Consider the following 26713-nt stretch of genomic DNA (forward strand, 5'->3'; position numbering starts at 1 on the left):
CATGCATTTATTTTATTGAAGATGGAGGAGGGTTTGAGTTGGATTTGCGGGCGAACAGTGGTTTTAAAAGTCGGCCGGAAAAACATTCGGCGTGGTGTACCTCTGCTACAAATCAGGACAACTTCCCTCAATTAAACACTCCCTACACTAGTCATCCCTCACTCATATTCCAACCACACCTCTCTATATGCTATTGTCGGGAGTTGATTTTATCATATTTCTCCAGACTCTTATGACCCACTAATCCTAATTCTGATCCCTAATCTATTGAAGTGAGGTTGAATAGAGATGTATTTACATAGTATTATATGTATACTTACGATTATTATTTTAGATGGTGACCAGCGATGATCATTCGACTGGTCCCGGATAACACTAAACCTTACTTTTATGCTTATTTCTTTCCGAGAAGTTTATTTGTCGATACAAAACCTGGCTGGCTCTTTGGCAAAAATATTGACAGAAATACTTTTCCAAGTACTCCGAGTATTTTACAGAGTATCTAGTGCATTGCTCTAAGCTCTCTCATATAATACTATCTGCAAGACCTTTCTAATCCTTGAAAACGGAGATATCTGGCATTAAAACTAGCGTATAGATATCATCCAGTAAAGCAGTTGAGCATAGTTTTCATATGAGAACTAGAGCCGCCTTCTTGGTAGATTTGAATTGCGTTGGTTTCAAAGAACTGTCGGATATGCATTTAATGAGTTTCGAAAGAGATTGTATCAATGTCAAATAAGTTTCAGGCCAAAGCCTTACCTATCATCGGATTTATGTGAAGATATGCAGGAAGGGGGTTTATGAAACTAACTGTAGAAATTTGTAAACTGTACTTTTTCCAATACCGTTTGAACAGCCTAGTTCATGCCAATACCAGCTTCACCTTTCAGAAACAGAAAGAAAACCAAAGAAAACGGGTTTCTAAATGTTAAACCACCCCTAAATTTGGGAGTTCAGCTGAGATGGAATTTCATGACTGAAAAGAGAAATAAACAAGGTACGTGGTGAGTATCTCCTCCTTCCCGATAGCCAATTGCTGATGTCAGATCTACATCCCTGGGGTAGATAACCTCGAACATGTCAGTGTATGTCAAAGCCACAATCTCGCTTCAGGAAAACAGGATGATTTCCAGGCAGATGGGTTTACTAAACCCAAACCACCAGCCACGTAGCGAGCAGTGTGAAAAACCTTGGGACGTTTCAATACGTTCATAGTTGTCGGAGATAAGTGTAACTGACGCAACAATCCACGCCGGTCGGCTTATGGCGTGGATAAACACGTGGTCACATATTGAGTCGTTGATGATCTCTCCGAGTGGTTCTGGCAGAGCCCGCAAGAAACCTTTCTCTCTTAGTTAAATGAGCCATCAGTAGCTACAGGGAACAAACAAGGAAGACAGGAGGATACAACTAATTTTTCCTGCGACCTGGTTCCATTCAGCTGCTCAATTCTTCAACCCCTCCCTGTATTAGAAGGTTAGATTAGATGTTGCCTCTTGAAAAAGTTCGCAAAAATCCCGGTGCCTTGCCAAATATCCCAACTCTGGGATTGGAACTGTGACACTTTCCAAGGAAGTTATGGTAAGTAAATAATATCCCTAATCTCTTGAATGGTAAAAGTTCGGCAGGGTTGTTAATATAGCCATTCCCATTGGATCATCCCAAAATGACGAACGATTTTTTCACACGTGAACTTTAAATAGGATAATATGTATATGCTGTTTTAGATTGTTGTTATGATGGCTTCTATCACAATGAATCCCAGCATGGGGGTCTGGCCCCAGGGATATTCTCAAGCAAAGATACATGGAAGGTTCTGAATGAAATTACCAAAATGAACAAACCGAGAAGTTGTCCAAAGACCCCGTAGTAAGCACGCAAAATGCAGCTGGTTTTCTCGCAGAAGAAATTAGGGTAGATGGCCCCTGTCCACAGTACAAAAGTGAATGAAATACAATTTTCCAACATTCGCGGCGATAATTTATATGGAAGCCCAAGTTAATATGAGAAAGGGTTGGGGTGTGGTTTACAATAAACTTAAAATGATGTTATCCTTCAAGTTCCATCAACTCAGGACCCGTGGCCCAATTGGCAAGGCGTTTGACTACGATTGAAACTCTGTATTTCATCAAAAGATTGTGGGTTCGAATCCCACCGGGTTCACTTTTTTGTGTCTTCATTTGCCGACACTCCAATCTCCATGCGAATCTTTCAGTCCAATATTTTTATACACTCCACGGATCTAAATACCTTCTAGAAAATATCGACACGTGTTCACATAATCCTCAAGAGTTTCAACCGCTCTTCGAAGGTCGCCGTCAGAAACTTGTGACTCGCTACTATGGGGTATCCAGCAAAAATATAATAAACCTCATCTTGGACTTAGGCTGAGCTTAACTGGATCTATAGGTGTTCGGCCCTAAAAGTCACAACTAAAGTCTTTAACTATTAATAGTGGGCAAAAGCCTAAGATTTAGTTGAGTCAAAGGCGTGGTAATTTTACTCTGTAGCGCCTTTCTAATGTTCGGGGCAGGCCAGACTTTGATAGATTCAACACAACACCCAAATTTTATTCCAATGACATGATCCGAATAGCAAAAAGAAAGCATCCTGTTGAACCCGGTGGGATTCGAACCCACAATCTTTTGATGAAGAGGGTTTTAAATCGTAGTCAAACGCCTTGCCAATTGGGCCACGGGTCCCAATGCATTGAGATTTTGGTTAGGTCCGATCCCTACAGAAAGGACCCACAGCATCCGCTTTTCGTTTAGCCCTTCTTTTTGCCGAGATCGACCGGCAAACCGAGATTCCCATTAAAAGTTTCAACCGCCACGCAACATATTGAGTTCTTCTAGTTAAACCCTTGTGAGAGGGAGGATTGATAGTAATTGCGTATTCTCTCATATGATCCCGTATTATAGCAATTCCAATATTAAAATGAAATGAGCCATTGCATATTATCTGACTCCTTTCTGACGGCCTAGTCCACCCGCTACGGAGATATATATATAAATTCCAGGGAGAGAAAGCTAAGCGAGGTTTTAATCTCGACACCCCAGCTCATGCACACACTTTTTGCCTACAATCTTAGCCGATTTGGTTAGCTATCCGGCAGAAGCTCAAGTTAACACGGCTTTGATATCCATACCGCCGTTACATACCATTGTGAGATTTGACGCCAAACCAGGCACTGACCAGGGAGGACTGAAGAATATGGCACGACGTTAACATCGTTATCAGAGCTCTTATTATCAGTCTTTGATTTATGGTTTATCTAAGTCCGAGAATAGGTGGGTTTGCTCTCCGGTTATGTATTTGTCGTTGGGGTGGCTAATCAGGGAATAGAGTAGCTATCTTTGAATAGCACCAATTGTCATCCCAGTCGTTATTGCAGATGGCTAAACACGGAACATGTCTTCTCCTGTGGTCCTTTGGCTTCTGAGAGCTAGAGTCACCAATAAAGGGGTTCTGTGTGAGCTTCTGCGTGCAATGCTGCGGAATAAGAGCAGTAGCCATGAAATATGTCGAGAGCGGAAGAAAGCAGGTAGAGAATCAGCCCATTAATTTGTACTTACGTGCAGATAGAAATCTCAACTGCAAACTCAAGATTTATACCCAATGGGATTGTAGGTGCAAACTACGCGACTGAGAGAAAAAAAAAAAAAAAGAATATCTCAACCAAAAGGCCCCCTAATAAATCTCGAGCTTTTCGTCCATCGCCGCGGCTTCAAGCTTCAACTTAGCCCGATCTCTATTTAAATAGTCTTAAAGTTCGCGGGTCCAGCCCAAAGTCTCATCCTCTTCCCATAATACTGCAATCCCAAAACCATCAAGAATGCAAACCCACAAATGCCCGTCATCGTCCCGAATTGGCGCACAGTTCCCTGCTCCTTTGCCCACCGTACCATGAAATAACTGACAACAAATCCGCCAGTTGTGCGGCCGAAATTGATCCATGCAGCCACTTCTCCACTGGCTTCGGGGTAGCTGTCCAGCACGTATGCGTTGACCGCAACGGTTGTGATCATGATTCCAAAAACATACAGACCCCATCCCAGCGACGCTAGCATGTAATGGTACTTGCCGTCTAACGCGAAGCCAAGTAGGACAAGTCCCGCGACCATGAAAGGAGTGGAGATCCAGACCGCTACATATCGGGCCTCGGGTTCCAGACGCCCATTGTTGTGCCGCGCGGCTATTTTGGCTATCAAGTCATGTAGCCAGTGGCCGACAATTTCACCAAGGATAGCAGCAGTGACAGGGGTGAAATAGAAAAATCCTTTTTTTAAAAAAATCGCTTGGTTAGAAATGGAAGAAATAATCTGGAAAGAGGTGATGGGTACTTGCCTATCTGTTTTGGGCCAAAGCCGTAAAGGGGCCCAAGGAAGATGGAGAGTGTTGTGTTAATCCCAACAACCCAGGCGAAGGTTAATAGGTAATACATCATGGAGATGAAGACAGGCGGCTTGCAGATAATTATGATAGGCCTCATGCATGCATCTTTGAACGAATTGCGAAGATGTCGCGACCGGAATTGTTCGATACCAACCATTCGCTTCCATTTAGGTCCACGAGCGGGTTGCTGAGATTCGGGGAGCTTCCGATCGTAATACGTCTCGTCAATAAAGAAGATGATAAGAAGTAAACAGAGTCCAGTCATTATCGTGTATACGCCAAAAGCCCACTGCCAGATTTGTGTGTTGATAATGAAGGCAGTGAAGAGCGGGCCGAGATAAGGAGAGACAATAATAAAGCTAGACCAGATGTTGATTTTTCGTGCGTGCTCGTGGAAGAAGAACAGGTCTTTGATGTACATGAGACCACCCTGGAGAATATTTTAAATGGTCTTTAGTGTTTGGCATCTCGGGAGTGATGGTGTTGCTTTGAACTCACCCCTTGAGCAACAGTGGAAAAGAACCCGTTAAGAATTCTAGCAGCCTGTGACAAGTAAACTGATTAGTTTTGTCCATACTCATCTCCCATGGATTTATAAATTGGCATACCATGAAAGACTCAAAAGTCTGGGCCGCTGTGCACCAAACAGCTGTTGCAGTCGCGATAACGGTAAACCAGAAGAAGACGGGGTACCGGCCAAAGTAAGCTGCCAGTCCCACGACGAACACACCACCGACCCCTAACATAAAAACATTGCCGACTTGCGAATGGTTAACCTCATCTGGAGTCATACCCCAGATCCTAAATTTCATGTATTAGATTCTTGATTTTTTGTTTCTCTTCCGCATTCCCCGTGATGCAAAAGGAGTGTATCTTACCCAGCTTGCGGAAGCAGAGTTACGGCTCCCGTTGCGCTTCCATAATCCGGAAGGAAGGCGGTCATGGAGATAATGATCAAGATGAGGTGTTTCTTGGCCCATGACCAATTGAGAGGATCCAATGGCGACGCAGAAGGTTGGGGAATGAGAATTTTACTGCCATCTGCAGTGGTCTTTAATCCGTTGTCTCCTGCAAGAGAAGCATCAAAAACATAGCCATCCTTTTCCGCAGCAGCTTCGAGGTTGTCTATTGCATGGCTTAAATTGTGGGCAGCCGCTTTCCTCTGAATGGAAGCGGTTTCAGAGGATGGCTGCCTCTGGCTTTCTTGATCAGCCATTGTTGTTTAAACGCAGTCCTCTAGGCAGCAGAAATTGGGGGGGAAAAGGCTAACAATATACAATAAATATAGAAGAAATAGAGAGACGGTGGGGAAAAAAAAAAGAAAGAGAGAAAGAAAAAAAAAGGAATGAAGGTAATAGTTTAACGAAAGACGATGAAGAAGATGGAGCAAAGAAACTAAGAGAATGCAAGTAGAAATGTTAAACGCTGAAGGATAATTCCCACATGCTCTCGAGGACTGGCAGACATTGCAGGTCTGCTCGTCTTGAGTTAGATAAATGGAACTCTCATACTTCCAAACTTCAGGAAGAAAACACCCCCCCATCCAATGAACAACAAATCCCGATGACTAGGAGTTCTCAGGCACCTGTCGTCCGTACCTAGATGGGTCGATTGCAGAAGGCCGAACCAGGATAACAAACATGACACCAGTGAGATATCTCATGGGTATTATTATGCTGACAGACACACACCCCGGCCGTCGATGCTTGTCGTTCTTCTCATCTCGTTGCGCCCTTAGGGATGAACGTGGTGTTAGTTTAGGTCGGCGGAACTCCCACCCACGCATTCATATATAGGCGCTAAGGTGGTGAGATTTGTCTTTCCAGAAAAGGGGTTCGAGGCACATTAGGCGCCGCATTAACTTCGAACCTGTGAATGATCTGATAGCTGATGGAGGGAACCTTGGAAGTTTTTGCTGAGGGGCTTTGGAAATAAGGGTCTAGAAACGAAACTAATAACTAACGTATTGTTGACCCTGCAAGCTGTGTGCCAGGTTTGAGGAATTGCGTGTCAGCTTTTCTCGCAGTTGTAATGATATGCCAGTCTTGTTGTGATAACTAACAGCGAACTAACTAGCCATTCTGGTAACTTTGTTACCTTGAAGGAACGGCTGGATTTCTCTAATATGGCGTTAGTATGCTTTTTATCAATGCCGGGAGCATTTAGATAATGTCTTCCACGTTGCAGACCAACCTATCATAGCGTTTGTACTTAAATCAGTCTCGAAAATTTCCGCTCTGACCTCCACGTTCCCGTGTCCGCGGGAGGAGCCGGAAAGTAAAACCGCGTTTACAAATGTAATTACGATATAGTGAGTAACCCCATGGCATGGCTGGAATGTTTGCAAGTGGAAAAGGGCTGTGATGTGAGGCTAATTCTAAGCCTGAACAATATCCTGGAAACTCTCGCAGCATCCATGAAATAAAAGACGTTTCTGTTGAAGATAATAATGTTTTTCTAGCATTATACATGGTGGAAAAATCCCGTCCAGAAATCTGTTGTCTAATATCTATATGCAAAATTATCCCTCTATGGTGGCCCCTGAGCCGCATCCGATAGTTTATCTTTCACCTTATTAACAGAGAGCCATTCCAGCCAAACGACACCCAATAAACCTATGCACGACAACCCAACCCCGACGTAGAACGTCTGCGCCAATGACCTGTTATACGCGATGAGAACCGCATCATAAAGCTCTGGAGGAACTTTGTTCTTGATTTGTGTGGCGCCGATCGTCAAGATACTGTGTCCATCAAAACCGGGTACATGTGTGCCTAGATTTCTCATGAGTTGGTTGGTAAACACGTTCTGTGCAACTGATACCATAATTGCTGCAGCGAGGTTTTCTGAAAACATTATGGTTGCAGTGCCAATGGGAATATCCTCAAGTGGAAGCGCAGTTTGCGTAGAGACGAATGCGGCCTGCAGACCCAACCCGATACCTGCGCCTAGAATGAACTGGTACCCTATCCATTCAGGATGGCCTGAATCTACTTTAAGAGTAGTAAGGAGACCGGTCCCAATGGCCATGAGAATAACGGTAAGATAGGTGAATTGTACATAGTAGCCAGTCAGGGAGGTTAGCGTTCCACCTAGAAAGGAGAATATGACGAAACTGAGGATCATGGGAAGATTCATGACACCGGACTTGACGGCGCTGACACCCTTGATGGCTTGGAACCAAATGGGGATCTATTGTTCCCGGTTAGTCAGTTCTATCTCGATAAAGAAGTTTTGGGTAGGGGGGTCAGGAGAAGGAGAAGCAGAGCAGACATACATACATAATAGAGCATTGTGAAGAAGCAGGCAGTAACGCCAGAGCCAAAGAGCGCAGAGCCCCAGATGTTTCGATTACAAAACACACGTGGGGGAACAGTTGCGCGATCTCCACTGATGATTTGAATGATAACAAAGCCAACTAGTAGAGCCGCGGCGATGGCTAGGAGGGCAATGATGCGCCGGTTCTTCCATTCGTACTTCGTACCACCCCACCGTAGAGCAAGCACCAAAAAAATAACGCCAAGCAAGATCACCGCAGTCCCAGGGAGATCCATTTGCTTTAGTTGGTCGATCAGGGAGATCTTTCTTCCCTTACGCATTCGAGGTCGGTATACGAATGTCATGATAAGCCCGGTAATCAGGCCGAGCGGTAAATTGATGTAGAAACACCATCGCCACGTTAACTTCGTGTTATCGGTAAAAGCGCCTCCCATAAGAGGACCAGCGATGGATGCAAAGCCATACATGCCGCCGATCATCCCAACAAGAGTTGGTCGTTGGCGCGGCAGAACTAGATGGGCAACTAAAAGGAAGGCTCCATTGGTGACGCCTCCGCTCCCGACTCCAGCAATTGCACGACCTGCAATAAGTGATGTGGAGTTCGGGGCGACGGCGCAGATCAAAGAGCCCAGCTCGAAGATAAACAGGGCTGTGATGTACGTCCATTTAATGGAGTACAAGGTATACAGTTCTCCCCACATCAACTGGAATGCGCAAGTGGTGAGCAGGTAGGAACTGGCGTACCAGCCCACATCGCCAAGGGCATGGAAATTATCGGTGATTTTGGGGATGGCAGTAGAGATGATTGTATTGTCGAGGCCAATTAGAAAGACTGACAGATTTAGGCCAATTAAGATTAAGGAGAGTTTGTATATGCCGAGGTTCCTTGGATCATAATCATTGATTTCTTCGTTTTCCTCCTCTTGGTTATTTTGCCCGGGTTTACCAGCTGCAGTCGCTTCCCCTGCACCAATTTTTTCTGTTACAGAAGCATCCCTGTCCTCGGTTCTGCGTTGTGGCGCCTGCACGGGCGGGGTTTCAGGGCATCCGGAAACAGAGTTGATGACTGACCCTGAGGAAGTGGTGCTACCGGGGTTGAGGGTAGACTTTGTAGCTAGAGGGTTCATGCGCCGTATTTATAACTACCGTGGCAGCTTAGGAACACGCATCTAGATGGGTCGCGTTAACATGGATATGGAAACAAATTGAGAACAAGGTGCAGGGAGAATGATGGCGCTTTTTCTGACACAATGATGAAGTTGGGAGGGAAGTTCAAAGTGGAATTAGAAAGATAGTATTAATTGAAATACTATTCGGATAAATTGAAGACTCTTTCCATCTTGATATACCTCTTTTAACCCAATGGCGGAGGACTGATTCTTCGATGTATTTAACTCTACTCCGCACTTACAAGAAAGGACCTTCGAGATGTAAGGATCCACATAACTTAAGGGGCAGAGGGGAAGCATAAGGGGGCGACTCCCAATCAAGAAAAGCGCAGCCCTAACTTGGGCCTTTAAATTCAACGCCACAGGAATGAGTAATTCTTTCTCACACCTGGTGGGGACAATGATAGAAGACACTTGGGCACAGCAGGGGCACAGCAAGCAAAAAACAAGTGTGGAAGTTGGCTTTGGAGAGTCCATCCATGCATCTTCAGTTCTCCATTTCATGACAGCTGGTTAATGTTCCGGTAAGCGGAATTCTAAGAACTAAGTTAGGTAAAAGTCCGCTCAGGTCATTGGGTGTGTGCTCGACCCTGGTTATTTCGGCTTTTCCTGGCTCAGAGTGGCAGGGCGTTGCGCTTGTCGAGACGCGTATTGGAGGAGTCGAGGACTATGGACTATGGACAATGGAACCCATACACATTAAAATGAGGGCCTGTGAAGATGCTAGGCAGTCGGTTAGATATGCTTGCGCCAGGCCATTGGGTCAGTCGAAGTAGATCATTGAAATCTACCAAGTTAATTACTCCAACCAGTGTCTTAGCTTGTTTGGATGACGGACTTCCGACGACCTGGTGCTGGGAAGGCAGAGACACGCCCATATATTCATTCTTCTGGTTGAGTTCGGCTGTTCTCGTGAACACTTTTGTTCCTGGGTAGAATTGACCATCGGCTCCTTATTGGAGTGGCCTCTTTCGCTTTACTTCGTTTCCCTCATATCTACCCTTATAATGCCTGCACTGTCAGATTTCTCAGCTACTTCCAGAGAGCTGCGGGTCTTGCCTTTGTTTGCGTCCCCACTCCCGCGCCTGAGCCCAAAATTCGAGCCTCAGCTACCAGAGCAGTTGGGTGGAGAAAACAACGGAGTGGAAAAGTATGAAGTCGTTATTTCTGGGGTATGTGCTAGAAATATATTTGCTTTTTCGTTGTTTGCTTGAAGTTGAGACTTGAAATACGCGTGAAGTCTCTAGGGAGGGGGCAATAATCTGCCTAGGTCTTTTAATGTGGACATTCCAGGAATACGTGATATTGAATCGAGATCTGACAGACGGTGAATTGCTGTAGGCGGGCCCTGCAGGTTTGATGCTTGAGCTGCTCCTAGCTCGCTACGGCCTATCTGACACATCCCTTCTTTGCCTGGATCCCAAACCAAGTTCGCTGAAATCTGGCCAGGCTGATGGTCTTCAACCTCGCACACTTGAAGTGCTGGAGAGCCTGGGACTGGCCAATGAGATCCTCACAGAAGGTTGTCAGATGTGGCAAGTTGCCTTCTGGAATCCTACTGCGGACCCGGAATTGGTAGCTCAAGGGCGTCTAATTGAGCGAACCTCTATTGTGCCTGATATCTGCGTCCCAGCACGCTTCCCTCACGAAGTTACAATCCACCAAGGGCGCATCGAGCGTATCCTTGAGGATAACTTGCTAAAGTACTCGAAACGTGGGGTCCAGAGATCTAGCATGCTGGTTGGTGTTAAGATAGATGAAGAAGGGGATCCGGAATTTCCAGTAATCGCACAAATCGATGTGGATGGTGTACGGCGCACGATCCGTACAAAGCATCTCGTCGGGGCAGATGGCGCACGATCTACGGTTCGCAATTGCATGGGCCTCCAGTTGCAGGGTGACTGGACAGACCATGTTTGGGGAGTTGTTGATTTCGTTGCTGATACAGATTTCCCTGATATTCGAAGACGAACTGCAATTCATTCCCCAGTTGGATCAGTTATGGTCATCCCTCGCGAACGAATTGCAAATGGGGACTATCTGACCCGGCTATATGTGCAGGTTCACGAAGATGTGAACCCGGAGAATGGTCAATATAACGGAAACAGCAATGAGTCGGCAGCGGACGCGAAGACTCGTAGGAACAAAGTTACCCCTGAAAGCATATTGAAGCAGGTTCAATCTGTTTTGAAGCCGTACTACATCAAGCCGAAATACGATGAAGCTGTGGATTGGTGGACAGCTTATCAGATTGGACAACGGGTGGCTGACAAATTTATCGTGAAGGATTCAAAAGGAGTGCAAAGAGTGTTCATCGTCGGAGACGGTAAGCACATGTAACTTCCAAGCGTACTGATTTTGGTTTAACCTGTCAGGCTTTTGACGCATAGCTGACATGTCTTTAGCTTGCCACACCCATAGCCCGAAGGTCGGTAGACTATCCCTGAGCCCAATCTTTGTAGGATATTAAGAGTATTATCCTTTTGGTTGCCTATTTGGTATTCAAAGCACTAATTTTCAACAAGGCGGGACAAGGCATGAACGTTTCAATGATGGATTCCTATAATGTCGCATGGAAATTGGCCTACTATATCAATGGCCTTACTCATGCATCTATAGATAACCTCCCAGACCCAATTCTTGACACCTACCACGAAGAACGACATACCGTCGCCCAACTACTCATTGAGTTTGACAAATCCTTCTCTTCCATGTTTTCCGGGAAGATTGGCGCAGCGAATGTCGCAAGTGGAAATGGTGCCAACGGGTTATCGCACGATCAGTTCCTCGACGTTTTCAATACCGGAAATGGTTTCACTAGTGGTTGCGGTATTGAGTATCCAGAAAACCCCCTCGTCGAGAAGAACTATGCCATGAACCCTATCGAAAATACAGACTATCTGTCAGGGATTCTACGTCCAGGACGGAGACTTCTGAATGTACGGGCGAAGCGCCATGCAGATGGGAGCCCCCGAGATCTTCAGGACGGTACGACTTCTCTCATTTCCATGTCAACCTAATGAGTGTATTCATATATGTCTAAGATTAAGCTGACAATAAGCATTTATTTTATGCGAGCTAACCAACCGGCACCAGACTTCCCTTCCACCGCAAGGTTCCGCATCTTACTTCTGACCTCAAATGACCTCCTTTCTCCAACAGGCATATCCGCCGCCGCCATCAGAAGTATCTCAGGGACACTTCTCACTAATACCTTCCCCGCTTCCATTTTGGAGTTGGTTGTTGTTCATCCGGAGCTTAAATCGGACTTCCTTTGGGAGGAGGTCCCAGGTGAACTGAAGAAGCATGCGGAGATGAGTTTTTATGATGGGAGTGCGTTGCAGGATGTTTATGCTACCTATGGAGTGCCTGCAGATAAGGGGGTTATTGCAGTTGTAAGGCCTGATGGATATGTTGGAGTGCTTGCTGCTTTGGATGACGTTCAACGAGCTGAGAGGTATCTGAGGAGGTGTCTGCGGGCGATTTAAATCATGGTACGATCTACGCCGCCGCACTTGTTTTTCTTAATGTTTTCTTTCCTTTTCCTCTTGTGCAGGCGACACAACCACATTAATTGTTAGTACGAGACCTCCAATTCCCCCTCTCATGGTTCGTGATTTTGCAGTGATAATGGAAGTCTAGACACATCTCCTTTCCTAGTTCAACATCTTCAAAATGATTCATAGAAAGTATGATCTTCTGGTACAAGGTATCTCAATGTCTTATATCATGTTTCCCGGGATTATTTCCAGGGTGTTTTCGGTGTATGTAGCAACAGGAAGAAGCTAGAATCGAATTTCATCAGATCGATTACCAGATCACCCGACTGTCTTCTCATCGCACTAAATATCTTCGCTCCCGAGAGCGAGGTCTATTGCTGGTGAGCTTTTTCTCCGCTGAAGAGTCATTCTCCTATCTTATTGAATTTCCTCACGTCGCATTTTCTCTGCTAATGTTAGCATGTCTAGTTATCTAGCAGCCAAACTAGGGAACAAAAATCGGGTTTCAACTACATGAGATTCACGCCCCAATTCCCAGACTATAGAGAGAAATAACAGTTTTCCATGGACCGGTAGGTCTATTAATATAATTCCCAAAAAAAAAAAAAAAAAAAAAGTTTAATCAGTTCCATTTTGTTTTCCACCTTCTTCTTTCAAAGTCAGATTAACAACCATCAAAACACCATTAGCTGCTTTTCCAAAAATGGCCACTGACAGGCCCATCCAACGGGGATCCTGAGGCCTCGAAGTCGGCCAACCACTATTCATGCCTCCCGGCGACCCTCATGAGGTTCTCCGACTATCGCAGAGCCGATTGCTCAGCCTCTCCAACCGCTATATGCGAGTCGACCGGCAGACGCTACAGCGCCTCTCCCTCTTCTCTGCCATTGTATTCAATTTCAAGGCGCTTTTCATACCCATGTCGGAACTTAGGGATGAACCTGGTGTACCGAAATTGCTTGCGAAGATTCTGAAGGAGGTAAGAAGACTCTTATGGAGTATAAGAATACGTGGCATGTCTAGCATGTTGTATTGCCAGAGTTGGAGAAGTGGTCGGAGGAGCAGGATGAGAAAGGTTTGATGGAGAAGGGTTGGGAGGTACACACTCTGGGAGAAAGTTCACGGTTTAAGGGGTAGGAAGAGAAGTGGCATAGGCAGCAGGGATTTTGAGAGGAGGTTAGGTTTAGAGACGGTACAATCATTCCCAAATTTTGACTTGAACATTCTCTGCGATATGTTTGGGCGGAATTCGTGTTGCTTTTTCCCCTATTGGCATTTTGTTCGTCAAACATAGTAATGATACTGGTCATTGGCTAGAAGCACAAAATCGTTCTGCCTTAATCCATTGGGGGACTAGTCGAGGGCGTTACTTTCCACTGTCCTTCTGGTGTGAAACAATGGTATATAAGACATTTGAATAAACAGATTTCAAAATAATATTTGTTGCTTCCAATCTTGTTTTCCTCCCATAACATAAGCTATGTTCGATTAAATTTATAAGATTCAAAATAGCTAGCATCTCCAATGCCATGTCTCGTAGCTATTTCCGCATGGAGGAAGGGAAATATGTATTGCCGTGGCGATATGCTGGGCATATTAGTGTTTGCGAGGGTTGCAGGGTGAGTACTTCGAGATTCAAATGCGCAAAATAGACGTCCAAACATATAACCTGCAGGCCAAGAGCAGCAGAAATTTCAAAAAATGGAGGTTTGTATCGAAACCCAATTGGCAGGGTGTCGCTATTCAGTCATCATCCCCACGGCTCGACCGTTCACCACTATCCTGGCTTCCGTCTGACTCTTTATCAATGTCTTCAAGTTCCGCAGCCAGCGGGCTGACCCTCTCTTCAAGCATGTCTAAGTCCTCCAACTGAGTCCTTGAAGGTAGTTTCCACAAACTGGTAGCGCACACACGATCCTTTGTAAGCAAGTCGTCGACAAACTGATCCATATACGTGAGCAGAAAGCCATCTTTTGTTCTTCGTTTAAGTTTTCGATAATCTGCCAGTAATGGTTCGAGAGTCGTATATATCTCCGCAGCATCAAAGGTAAGCCGGATATAAAAAGCTGCCAGAGCGCGAAGATATTTGAAATCTCCCACTGCTTTAACGACACCGCTATCCGTGTCGTGGTCTTCCTCCACATTATTTTCGCCGTAAACTCCGTCATGGCCAGTCTCTGGGTCATTGAAATTTAAATACTCTAACACAATCTCCTTCTCTGGTGAAAGTTGGAGCATTTTAAAAGCTAAGCACAAAAACGGCGTCGGCTTTTGTGCTAGACCATATGTTCCACCGATATAGGTCAACTCAACTGCTCGATCGCAGAGAGTGGCGGCATTGAGACCAAAGCATTGTTCTTTCCAGTAGTACGACTCGGTGATACGATCACGAACAGCTTTTTCGAATAATGTGGCCGGGTTGACGCCGCGGATTAGGGGTCCGGAATACCCCCGATTATCGAGGAGGGCGCTGGCATCGGCGCGGTGATGGGACATTCTGGTCCTTGTGGGTGAATTTCTGAGGAACGTAGTATCGTGGACGCTACGAGGTAATAGCACAAAAGTCCATGACTCAGAGTTCCCTGTAGAGTACTTGTGGACGCTGAATCGCAAGCCGAAGTCCGCCTGTTGATTGAAGTGGAATTTAATTTTTTTGGACGAGGTTGTTGAGCTTTTTTATCACGTGGTTTAGAGTTGTGGAGGAATTAAGGTCGAGGCTTTTCGATAAGGTTGCCCCTCACAACAGGAAGAATGTAAACATTGTATCAATCCGCATCGTTTTTAATGATGTCGTATCGCTTGATAGTTGAACACCGCAACACGCAGCATGACAGATTATATCAAACGGTGAACTCATTGGCGTATCATTTTGAAAAAAAAAAAAAAAAAAAACAACCCTTTTGTTAGGAATATCTCCTCCAACCAATATCCATCGAACGAATGATTCATGGCCAGCTTGACAAGCAGTCGAGATTCCTATTTCCTTCACAAACCCATCCCAAAACAGCCAGCAACTGAACTATGGTGCTCATAGCATCTTCGACTATCTCTGTTATAATATCGTCGTCTGTCATTAGCCTATTTACAGCTCTTCTTTTCCTATCAGGTTACGTGCTCCAGCAACAAACTGTTCGTCACATACAAGCTTCCATTAGTCCTGATTCCGCATACCATCTCGCAGGGCGACAATATGCCTTGTCAGGTGGCTCCCCCGCAGCCGCCTATGTTATTGTCAACCGAGGCAAAGAAGCATTCTCGACCCCTGATGCTGTTCTAGCCGATGATAGCAGAGGACGAGGAGACGGAGAAGGTGAAGAGATGGGGGAGACATCTCGGAACGAACAGGGTGGTAAATATGGGCAGAGATATAGCCACACTTATGTCCAAATTATTTCAAAACCAAGCGTGTCATGTATCTGCTCGAGCCTTCTATTCTTCAAAATCCTGTCATCGAACAGCGACATTGAAACGGACAAAGTGTTCCTATATCCGCAATCCTGGGACCTACACTCGCCATCTAGAGGAATTTCAAATGCGATAAGTCTCCTCCGACAATATCAGAACAAATATGATATAATAATGCACGCCATTAATACGTCAGATCCCAACTACCGCTCCCCATCAAATACAAGGCTGCTCAGCAGAGCCTCACATAAATTAACCCATTATAAAAAGATTTTCTACATCCGTTCCCCAGGCATGCTTCTCGACTCCTCGAAGCTCAACCAATTATTCCTCTCCCCACCACCAACGCTCTCATCCTCGTCATTCTCCTCGTCCTCACCCTTTTCTTCCTGGAAAAAGAAAAGAAAATCTACAGACAATTCGCAGAGTGATCAGTGGGTTCCAACTCGCTTATCAACCGTGAACGCGGACCTCCCGTACGCGTTTCTCGTTACAACGGATCATTCTTCGTCAGGCGGTGTTTCTATTCGATCTCATGTACCAATTCCTTCAGTGAAACAGTCCTTGATCGTTCCGGCGGTACCAAAATTTGCTGTCGAGAAAGGCACAGAGCTACATCCTGCCTATGTGTTTTTTGAAAAAGATAGAGATCGGTCGCGGGAAATGGAAACTGCGTATTATCAACAATGGAAGAAAGATATTGAAGACATTTGCCAGGGTATTGATGTTAATGACTGATTTGATTTTTGCGAACAAACTGAATTTTGGGTAAGCTTGTGGAAGTTTTTCAGGTGATAAATACTTGCATTTTACTCTTTATATATATGCCCATGTTTGAATTCTTTAATTGGGAGTATGGATACGTATCTTTTGAATGTAATTAATACACCTTATGATAAATGATATGTTATTGCAAATGTCATGTCATTTCGTTATAACGTGCTTAAGATTTAACGTACACTTGAATATTTACAACTTTCCTAGGGTGGCATCGACGTCAGCTTAACCTGGAGTTATGAATTTCAGAATCACCAAAGCATTCTTCGACTTTTTGTTGAGCCTGTTGCGTAATTATGAATGACATCGAATGAGAAGAATTCCTTATGTTTCAGTTATACTCGTTTGAATTATGTCTCGATAGACGATAGACACAACAACCAACAGAATACATCAGTCATTATCACACCTGACATAATTCCTAAATCAACTCCACCACTGACTCAAACGAAGGGACTCTGCTGAAACATGCATAGCGAATGACAGTGCCCGCGCCATACCCACTTGCAAGAAAGCAAGAGATTATTTCCCGACAATATCCCCAAGACACAGTAAAGTCACCTTATAGAAACAATTAGACAACGGATAGAACGTTAATGAAGTAATTGGGTATATAAATAATAAAAGTACACAAAACGCTAAAAAGACACTGAATAAGCATACATGGAAATTTGGAGCGGCCCTTGTGAAAACGGATCGAGGTTCTAGGCAATATAAAGCTTTAGCAGGTGTTGCACAAAATGCAAAATTAGAGTTTCCAGGAAAAAATGAAAGTTAGAGAACGCCTATCTCGTAACCAAGCAATACTTCGGTATTGGTACCTTCCCAGCCTCGGTTGCCGCCAGTAGATATCAAATATCTGCATGCCGTATCCATGTATAATTGTGAGACAACGCCAGTGCGATGACCAGGAATAATGAGAAAGGGCACCGTTGAACGCACCGACGAATGGTCGTCCTTGAGGTCATAGAGCCGTAGGATATCATATGAAGCGCTATTAGACGTGGTTAGTAAGTAAAACCAAGTTTGTGACGAATGGCCTGCTAAACCAGCGAGATAATGAAGTGCGTAGCAAAGTCATGAAGACGCACCAGATTAAGTGTCTACCGTTAGGCATCGCTTTGACCGCGGAGACTGGACCGCTACCCTGAGGAAATTTAAATGTCCGCTCAGCGGTGCGGAGGCCTTTGTGGAGGCTAAATTCTTCCACAGTCCCGTTACGTCGTCCGGCATAGATATAGTTGCCGTCTGGCGACCAACAAGCGTTCATACACCATGGTGGGGCATTTCGAGAAACGATTTTAGCTATTGGGTTGGGTTGCCGTCGATCCCAGACTCGTATTGTCCCGTCGATAGAAGCAGAGAAAAAGGTCGTATCAGAGGTTACATCTTGGATTTCAGTTTGGGAAGCGTCGGATTTATCTTGGATTTGTGTGGCACGTTCTAGATCTTCTACGTGGGGTGCCCCATTCACTAAGAATTCCGAAGGCGTACCATTGGGTACGTTTCCAGTCACCGCAGCCAAAGATGAGCCTGCAAGGTCTCCCTTTTCTGATCCCGTGTCAGTTGTATGTTGGCTACTCGAGCCACCGTTTGGCTGGGCAGCTGGAACATCTAGATCGCCTGACTTATCGTCTTCAGGTTGCTGAATGCCATTTGCAAGAGCCTGGGAAAATTCGTCATCTTCATCTATCGCAAAAGCACCACCGGACGGCGCCTCTGCTTCACCTCCCTCTCCATCTCCAAAAAGTGAACCGTCGGTGCCAAAAAGTGAATCTGCAGGTGATCCAGCTGGTTGCTCTGCGTTAGAACCAGATTCAACTTTATTTGCTCCATTTTCCCCATTTTGAAAGGCAAAGCTGGATGTGCCATTTGCTCGATTGTTTGATGAGAATGTCCCATTTGTCAATGACAGCTCTCCACTTTCTTGTGGTACAGGTATATTGGATTCCGGCCGTATTTCAATGGACGATATCTGTCCTGCGCTAGATCCAAAAGTTCGCCTTGGCTGTCCAATATTCAAGTCCCAGTCATGGACCCTTTTATCCCAACTTCCTGAGATGAGAGACTTTTCGTCTGATGTGAGACATAGTACCGACACCGCTGACGTATGCTGTTGGAGAAGCGCAATTTCCTTCCCCTCGTCGTGGCGAACGGACTGCAGTCTAATGCTCCCCGATTCAAGGCCAGAGAGTAGCCAAAGTCCTTGGCTATGAGATGCCAGGGAATAAACGTGTGATAGTGCGTTTCCATCCATATTTTCCCAGTATGTCATCAAAACCCCCGCCTTCACCACGCTATCCACGAACGGATGTCTTTGTGCAACCGTCAGCATCAACTTGCTGTTGATAGAATCAACCCAATTAAATTTACGAACGTATCCGTCTGAACCGCCGCTAAATACCCATCTCATGTCAGCTGTTGCGGTTACTGCGTTAATCGAAGTACTATGCGGAGCTGCTGTGGTGGGAACAATATCATATGTAGATGCCGTAAGCGCCTCTGGGCGCACTATCGGACGGAGTGAACCCGACTGGTCGGGAACTCCGTTGGTAGGAGAAGGTGAGGTCAGAAGGGCTTCAGGATTGGGTTGGGTTATTGTTGCCGCATTGCCGTCTGATGCAATGCTAGAATTGGACGGGCTTTCGGGGTCTGGCTCCGGATCGACGTCCTCGATATCCCCCATGGTATCATCCATGTCGTTATCGGAGCTACCATCTTGAGAGCCTAAAATAAGACAATGTTAGATGTGGAAATGTCATATTCCCAGGCGCACGGAAATAAATTCCCTACCTGCCATGTAGCGATCAGCATCGTCATCGCCGCCAATCGACGGCATCTTTAATTATTTATTCCCCAGCCAATTCTATACCAGCAGAAGGCTAGCTTGCCGTATCTGATTGATAGGGGTAAAATAGCCGTCACTAGTAGAAAGCAGAAAGAATAAGGTCACAGCATCAACTGAATGAATGGTAGTGAGGGGCCCATTAACATGCTAGAAAAAAAGGGAAACTTGAAGATATGTTAGAAATAGCAGATGTATAATCATCAAACCAAAAATGATAATGATGACATAGAAACAGAATATTGAGATGACTAAGCTATTGTCGGAACAACCCTTTTCCAGCATTCCAATCAACGTCTCTTCCTTCAACGGTGCTTCAAAGGTCCACCGAATTGCATTGTGTATCATGAGCATGTCCCAGAGAGTACGAGCCATATTCTAGTTTGTTGGTGCGCCAGGGCCACGGGCTATGAGAGCAACCATGGGACGTGGTTTTTCAGAGCTGCAGGCAAACCAGTGCATGTCCGCTAGGTGTGGGATACGTCCTTCAGTTGGACGTTGTCATATTTGTCAAACGTGGTTCGCCGTCCGTAAAATATCCATTTACTACCGAGCTCTCATTAGATTTTCGGAGTTTCCGTTTGTTCTGATTTGGTACCGTGCCCAGTTTGCGGAATTTCCGACGTCCATTTTCAAACGGACACAAAGCAAGGACACAAAGGTTTCCCACTCAATGGAATGTATTTCCAGAGCTCTTCACTGTATACGAACCACCGTATACATCCTAGGTATAAGGACAAGCAGTTCTGCCGAGGTCTCTTAGTATACTTTTGGCTCAGGTGTTTCTAAGGGGGTCACATTTTTTCAGTTTCCACATTTCTTTAGAAGCTCTTTTACAGAATTTCCGATTTCATGAACAGCCTCGGGGAGTAAGCAAATACGTTGGCAAAGCTTCTTACGCGATATGAAATGCATGGCATATGCTGTTTCACGACCCTCAAGGAGCACTTCATCAAGAAAACAAGAAAACCCGATTGCTCTCATTACTCATTTTTCATTGGATATACCCGTATAAATATCCAACTGCTGAGCTCTTCATTGTGCAAATGTAGTCGCCCATTTTTCAGATGGACACAAATTCCCTCCTGAATTTCTCCCTCTTCAACTGCATTGGCCCGCGTCAATTTTCATCTCATGTCCCTCTGTCCCTTGGGTTGGTAGCCCATATTCTATTCAGATTCAAACTACCCATTTACACTCCCTCAATTTTGATACCATTTACCTTGCCTCTACTTGCTTGGTTCATATATATACTCCGTCTATTTTTAGCGGATATGAAACATTGCGAGTGCTTTGCAGTGGTCTTTCACTTTTTGTAACAGATACATACCAGATATTCTTCCATGGCTACCGCAGCCTGAATTCCTGGCTGACTACTGTTCCTTGATATTACCTTTATCCCACCAAATCTACATGGATTGAAGAGGACCAATGGAGAGAAAACTTCGAACTCTTTTTTCATCTAAAAATGGGAAAGCTAAATCCGAACAGTTATCTCTGTGTTGGAAGATTCTGCATTTCATTATTTTCATTCAAGAAGCGTATGGGTGCAGGGTGATGGGAAACCGCAATAACATCCCATTGGGCACTTATTGTATACGTGTTATTTTTCTTCGTTTCCTATCCAACAGTTCAAAGAGCCAATTCACAACCCGCCTGTGGGGCTCCTCGAATCCCAAACAAAGAGCTAGTCTTTCGTCCCCTTCTGTTCTGTTGTTTTGATGCCTTTTCGCACTACCATTTCCCCACTTTTTTAAACTGTTTTTGGTCATACTCTCCATTCCCTAAAGCTCTCCTGGTAAGGCATTGCATCTTCACTCATGAGCTCGTGAGAGCCTTTTAAGTGTGAGTTGCTCGCAGGAGCAGTATTCATCGTTGCTTTTGTGCTTGATCGGCTTTTTCTTCTCATTCAGTCCAACCCACACCTTGGGAATCCACTGCTTTCGTTACATGTAGACATACATTGTAACTTTGATAGTAAACGAGTGGAAATTCTTGTCTATTGAAATCAATCTCCGCTTCTTATCTACGCCTTAGCAATTGGTTAATTCCCCTAATTACGACTGACCATTCTCTATATTCAAGCAGGTATGAAGGACAGGCATTTAAACTCTACCTGTTTGCCTGGGCCCGGCATGTTTTTAAATACGGACATACGGAAGTATGTTCAAGAGATCAGACGTGCCGCAGCAGGAGTTTCTTGGACAGCAAAACCAGAACTTCCCACAGCGAATGAAATTCTCGGGATTGACGAGAACAATGGATGTGCCGATGGAAGCGTCAGTTTGCTGGCAAACAAAGTCCAAGGCTCATGGCCATCAACTGAGATATACTTGCGAACACATTACGGTCTCCTTAGAGAGGATGCTGTCGCTCCACTGAGGGATGCCGTGGCCTATGTGAAGGAAGATCCACGCATGAAGGATTCCACAGATGTTTGTATCTATGAAAAGGTAATCCTCCTAAAATATTATGTTTACAAACATACGGCATTCTATACTGATGTATACGCATCTATCAGGTATACATTGTAGGATTAACTTGTGCAGATGCGGGAGTGGCTGTGAAACTTCAGTTCTCGACAGCTCGCGCGGGAAAGAATATCGTCTGGGAATACTCTCCCAGGCTAACCACGGGCAACATTGTCGCACTTACCCCGGCAAATGACATGTTCAAATCCAAGTGTATTGTCGCTGTCGTTGCTGCTAGGCCTCTGGAAGAACTAAAAAAAAATCCTTCCGAAATAGATATATTCTACGCACAAGCTGATGAGGCGGAGTTTGATCCACAGAAGGAGTTTGTTATGGTAGAAGCAAGGAGCGGCTATTACGAAGCAGCCCGACATACCTTGGCTGCACTACAAAAAATGGCGAGAGACGGGTAAGTCAATTCTTTCATTTCTGTGATTATAGGTGTGATGTATCTAGTGACATTTTAAAAAGAAGTTTTCCATTTTCAGAATATTTGTGTGGGCTTCAGCCTACAATAGATCCTCCAGAGTACATCAAGTTGAATCCTTTTGTCGATGTGTCATCTGCAATGACCGAAGGAGATTGTGCGAAAATAGACGTCCTCAGCAGCTGGCCACCGCCGCCCAAATCTTTGGATTCGTCTCAATGGGCTGCACTACGTCAAATTCTCACAAAAGAGCTGGCTATAATACAGGGTCCGCCCGGGACTGGTAAAACCCATGTCTCTACCATTGCATTGAAATCGCTACTATCAACACTTCCATGTACCGATCCTCCAATTATCATCGCAGCTCAAACGAATCACGCGCTTGACCAGTTACTTCGTCATGTTTCACAGTTTGAAGACAATTACGTGCGAATTGGCGGAAGAAGCACGGACGTGGATATCAAGAAGCGGACGATATTTGAGTTACGGAAAACCATTTCTCTTCCAGTGATTCCAGGTGGATTATCCGGACCCTCTAGAAAGCATATACGGAGACTTTCAGAAGATATCTTAGAGCTTCTAGCACCATTTTCTCCGGAAAATTCTTGGTCGCCATTGCCTGCGTCAGTGTTTCTCAAACTGAACCTCATTAACCAATCGCAGTACGATTCTTTAGTGAGTGGTGCCGAGGGTTGGGTTCACGCAGGCGACCAATTAGAACCTCTCGCTGCCTGGCTTGGAGACAGCAAAGTTAAGTTTGAAGTTGTATACAAAGAGAACAATTTTGGTTTTATTGAAGATGAAATCGACCTTGAATATGAGCAGCTTAAGGAACTCGAGCTTGAACAGGGCCTTAATGAGGAAGACTCAGAAAGCCTGAGAGGACCTTATATGTCACTGGGGGAGCGGTTTAAGGGGAGGGGACACCTTCCAACACATGCTTTGTCGTGTGGTCGACAAGTTTTAGAGCATGAGGATCTCTGGAAAATTCCTCCGACTGCCCGTGGTGGCATCTATTCAGCGTTGCAGGCAATGGCGAAAAAGGCCATTCTAGACTCCCTTCGGTCTTTGGTGAAGAGGTACAATCATACTGCCCGAAACCTCCAAACTGGGAGATGGGAACAGAACTGCAGCATACTCCAATCTGCGAGGGTGATTGGCATGACAACAACAGGCCTCAGCAAATATCGCGCACTTATTTCAAGCATTAAGCCAAAGATAATCCTGGTTGAAGAGGCAGCTGAAGTAATAGAAGCTCCAATTGCTGCCGCCTGTATAAAATCTTTGGAGCATTTGATTCTAGTTGGTGACCACAAACAGCTTCAGGGAAGTTGTGCTGTCAAAGAGCTAGAAGATGAGCCGTTCTTCCTCAAAATCTCACTGTTCGAACGCCTTGTTCATAATGGGGTTGAATTCAAATCTTTAACCAAACAGCGCCGAATGCCCGCTGAGATCCGAAGAGTTCTTGCCCCGATATATGATAATCTAGATGATCACCCGTCTGTGAATGATAAACCGGAAGTTCCTGGCATGGGTGGCATCAATTCGTTCTTTTACTGCCATGGATGGCCCGAATCTTCCGATAGCCTGCTCTCCAAATATAACTACAACGAGGCACAGATGATTGTTGGCTTTTTCCTCTATCTCCACCTCAACAAAGTCCCGGTGGAGGACATCACAATATTAACCTTCTACAACGGGCAACGAAAGAAAATTCTTAAAGGCTTGAGAGACAATCCTTTGCTCCAGGGGCAATATCTCAAAGTATCCACAGTAGACTCGTATCAGGGGGAAGAAAACGAGATTGTCATTTTGTCACTGGTTAGGAGCAACGAGAATACTGGAAACGTCGGCTTTCTTTCTATTGAAAACAGAGTGTGCGTGGCGCTATCTCGCGCAAAACGGGGATTTTATATTTTCGGAAACGCTGAGTTCCTGGCCCTAGCGAGCCCACTGTGGTGGGAAGTTGTTCAGATCGTCAGTTGTGGCCCCAAGAGGATTGGATACCATGTTCCCCTGACCTGTGACAATCACCAAACCAGAACCTATCTCAAGGAGCCAGGAGAATGGTCATCGACGGACGGAGGTTGCTCACTGAAGTGTGGGCAAAAACTGACATGCGGCCATAACTGCCCTCTTTTCTGTCATGTGTAAGTCGGCGCTGAAGCTCTGTCTCCAACTAGGGTCTATTAACGTATTTTATTTTGCAGCATACCGCATTCGCAAGTTAAATGTCTACAATCATGCCTTCAGCATCTTCCATGCGGGCATCCATGTGTCGGAATTTGTCAACTTCCTTGTAAATGCCAGTATGATGATTGTGCTTTGCCGAACATGGGTTTTGCGGGGAAGGAAAATGCGCAACCTACGTCAAACACCCATGCCCCTCTAGCTGGTGGCCGTACCCGTTCTCGTATCCGCACTCAAAGCCCTAGAGAACAGGCCAACGTCCTCCAGGACTATAATGAGCATGTCAACGGCGGTGCCGAAAAGGACGACACACAACTTGCTTCAGAGACAGAGCTACTCGAGATAAGAGAGCATGTCAATGAGAGAGCGCGTCCTGACTTGCTTTTGGACGGTGTCGACGATAATAACTACCGTATTTCGCTGGGGGATCCATTCGGGTCGCCTTCGGCAGTGGAACCCAGGTTAAGGACTCACAATCACCACAACCTATCTGAGAAAAATTAGCACTCTGCTGTCAACCGTTTTAGACAGATTAGTGTTTAAGCAATTGCTTTGGTCTTGTCCATAGCAGCAGTATGACCCTTGCTGTATTATGGCTCTTGGAGTTTGAAACCAGAAATGTGATCGACATATTGATACTCAAGGCCAAGGGTAGAGAGATGTCATAGCTCGGCAGTGAAGAAGGCGCAGAGCGAGTGCACTTCAATCAGTTGGTAAGCATTTGGTCAAGATGAGAGTACATGAATGTTACAAAAGACCACAGGATCTTCTCGTGATGAAGCGACACGCTGGGACGCAAACTTGACAATGAAAATATTTGCTAAAACTGGCTTGAGCTGCGTTCCCTAACCAAGTGATGGGTCAAGGGTTTGCTCAGAGTATAGATGAAGTCAACTAAAAATATGCATATAGACAAGCATCAAGTGTTGCATTTCTGCATAATAGCTTTAGACTATATGCTCGCAGACACCGAACGTAGGTCTGTTGGTGTAAGGAGAGGGAATGATGGTAGGGTGTTAAAATTTTGCAAAGTTATAGAAGAGCCGGGTGGGAACAACGTCCACTCCACTCTTCAGCTCTGACGCACTTGAACACTTTTGCGCAGTAATAGCGGGATATCTGGATGAATGAATTAGGTGGCAAATGAAGGACCAAGACCAGTCAAGCGGACCAACCAGCACCGCAGAATTTTGTGGACATATCACGGCTGTTTAAATCATCCATATTGTATCCGCTCTAACAAACGACTTAACCCTCCTTTGGTTTCAAGGGTCATGGCCTTGGGAGCAGGTTTTCAAGTTATTTGCAGCGCGCCCAGGCAGCGTCGTCCTTGGACTCCATGTAGTTAATTATATAAATACCTTTTCTTGCCTTCCTCTTTACGTGACCAAGGCCCACAACGCCGAGAAGGGTCGTTGGTCAGATCTATCACAACGCTCCCTAAGTGATTATGCAGTACGCTCTTCTCCGTAACCTTTTTGTCTTTTGAAGGAGGGCGCCTCGTCCAGGCCGATAACGATTTCGGGATCCGGGGAGTCCAGATCAGCGGCATTGTCATCATCATCATCAGAGAAAAGACTGCGGACCGGGTCTTCCTCGCTGTCAGATGTGTCACCACCACAACTCTTCACCCTCTCCCCGCCTCCAGCCTGGTTCGGTTGCTGGTCCTCGTCCGCAGTGTAGAGGGGCGTTGTCCACGAGCTCTGAGAAGGCTGAAGGGCCATAGTGCACTAATAATAATAACAACAATAATAATAATAATAATAATATGCTGTGAAGTTTTTTCAACTCCGCTCACAGGATTCAGGGGTAGTGAATGGCAACGAATAATGATATTCTAAGCAGCCCATTTAAGCTCCAAATAACAGGGGGAGCGGGAGGGAGAAAAAATGTTTTCAAAAAGCTCAAAAGTGCCCGTAGGAATAACAATAGCAATGATCAAAGCGAATACCAAGTACCGTTCACACTAGATTGAAAAGGAACGGAAAATGCAAACTTTCTCTTTGCTCTCTGTTTCAACCTATCCCGCATATGTATTTAACAATGGGAGGGAGAGGGCAAAAATTAAAAAAAAAAAAAAAAAAATTATTATTACAATAATCCCATTGGGGGAGAGAGTGTAAAATAAACCTGCTATCTATAATTACAACAATGTACAATAACACCAGGACCAGCAGTTTGTTGCCTATCAACTGAGAATCCAAGAGAAGAAAACAACCAAGAAGAAAGAAAGAAATCAGAGAGAAAATTCC

General features: G+C 45.2%; 9 protein-coding genes and 2 non-coding genes across 11 annotated transcripts; 5 read left to right on the plus strand and 6 right to left on the minus strand.

The window, feature by feature from the left end:
* Positions 1 to 2076: 2076 nt before the first annotated feature.
* Positions 2077 to 2166, plus strand: PAAG_11808. Its single transcript has one exon. It is a non-coding gene; the product is annotated as a tRNA-Arg (tRNA).
* Positions 2167 to 2617: 451 nt separating this feature from the next.
* Positions 2618 to 2705, minus strand: PAAG_11809. Its single transcript has one exon. It is a non-coding gene; the product is annotated as a tRNA-Arg (tRNA).
* Positions 2706 to 3758: 1053 nt separating this feature from the next.
* On the minus strand, positions 3759 to 5614 carry PAAG_04126 (hypothetical protein; the record flags this gene model as incomplete). Its single annotated transcript, XM_015845178.1, has 5 exons — positions 3759 to 4325; positions 4421 to 4828; positions 4897 to 4941; positions 5007 to 5199; positions 5277 to 5614. The coding sequence occupies 5 exons, from the start codon at positions 5612 to 5614 to the stop codon at positions 3759 to 3761; spliced, it is 1551 nt and encodes a 516-aa protein (XP_015699404.1).
* A 1313-nt stretch (positions 5615 to 6927) lies between these two features.
* Positions 6928 to 8804, minus strand: PAAG_04127 (MFS transporter; the record flags this gene model as incomplete). The annotated part of the gene is made up of 2 exons (XM_002793809.2): positions 6928 to 7590; positions 7680 to 8804. The coding sequence occupies 2 exons, from the start codon at positions 8802 to 8804 to the stop codon at positions 6928 to 6930; spliced, it is 1788 nt and encodes a 595-aa protein (XP_002793855.1).
* A 1049-nt stretch (positions 8805 to 9853) lies between these two features.
* PAAG_04128 (hypothetical protein) lies at positions 9854 to 12334 on the plus strand (the record flags this gene model as incomplete). The annotated part of the gene is made up of 5 exons (XM_015845179.1): positions 9854 to 10018; positions 10188 to 11172; positions 11252 to 11274; positions 11372 to 11834; positions 11943 to 12334. The coding sequence occupies 5 exons, from the start codon at positions 9854 to 9856 to the stop codon at positions 12332 to 12334; spliced, it is 2028 nt and encodes a 675-aa protein (XP_015699405.1).
* A 778-nt stretch (positions 12335 to 13112) lies between these two features.
* PAAG_04129 (hypothetical protein) lies at positions 13113 to 13483 on the plus strand (the record flags this gene model as incomplete). Its single annotated transcript, XM_002793811.1, has 2 exons — positions 13113 to 13325; positions 13370 to 13483. 2 exons carry the CDS (start codon positions 13113 to 13115, stop codon positions 13481 to 13483), a joined length of 327 nt encoding a protein of 108 aa, XP_002793857.1.
* Positions 13484 to 14089: 606 nt separating this feature from the next.
* On the minus strand, positions 14090 to 14842 carry PAAG_04130 (hypothetical protein; the record flags this gene model as incomplete). The annotated part of the gene is made up of 1 exon (XM_002793812.2): positions 14090 to 14842. The coding sequence occupies one exon, from the start codon at positions 14840 to 14842 to the stop codon at positions 14090 to 14092; it is 753 nt and encodes a 250-aa protein (XP_002793858.2).
* A 525-nt stretch (positions 14843 to 15367) lies between these two features.
* Positions 15368 to 16489, plus strand: PAAG_04131 (hypothetical protein; the record flags this gene model as incomplete). The annotated part of the gene is made up of 1 exon (XM_002793813.2): positions 15368 to 16489. The coding sequence occupies one exon, from the start codon at positions 15368 to 15370 to the stop codon at positions 16487 to 16489; it is 1122 nt and encodes a 373-aa protein (XP_002793859.1).
* An 813-nt stretch (positions 16490 to 17302) lies between these two features.
* PAAG_04132 (hypothetical protein) lies at positions 17303 to 19367 on the minus strand (the record flags this gene model as incomplete). The annotated part of the gene is made up of 3 exons (XM_002793814.2): positions 17303 to 17522; positions 17620 to 19255; positions 19322 to 19367. The coding sequence occupies 3 exons, from the start codon at positions 19365 to 19367 to the stop codon at positions 17303 to 17305; spliced, it is 1902 nt and encodes a 633-aa protein (XP_002793860.2).
* Positions 19368 to 21508: 2141 nt separating this feature from the next.
* On the plus strand, positions 21509 to 24965 carry PAAG_04133 (helicase required for RNAi-mediated heterochromatin assembly 1; the record flags this gene model as incomplete). Its single annotated transcript, XM_015845180.1, has 5 exons — positions 21509 to 21826; positions 21895 to 22253; positions 22316 to 24357; positions 24482 to 24580; positions 24664 to 24965. 5 exons carry the CDS (start codon positions 21509 to 21511, stop codon positions 24963 to 24965), a joined length of 3120 nt encoding a protein of 1039 aa, XP_015699406.1.
* A 944-nt stretch (positions 24966 to 25909) lies between these two features.
* PAAG_04134 (hypothetical protein) lies at positions 25910 to 26185 on the minus strand (the record flags this gene model as incomplete). Its single annotated transcript, XM_002793816.2, has 1 exon — positions 25910 to 26185. One exon carries the CDS (start codon positions 26183 to 26185, stop codon positions 25910 to 25912), a length of 276 nt encoding a protein of 91 aa, XP_002793862.2.
* Between the last annotated feature and the right edge of the window lie 528 nt (positions 26186 to 26713).

Source organism: Paracoccidioides lutzii, assembly GCF_000150705.2.
Source record: "Paracoccidioides lutzii Pb01 unplaced genomic scaffold supercont2.10, whole genome shotgun sequence".
Lineage (NCBI taxonomy): Eukaryota > Fungi > Ascomycota > Eurotiomycetes > Onygenales > Ajellomycetaceae > Paracoccidioides > Paracoccidioides lutzii.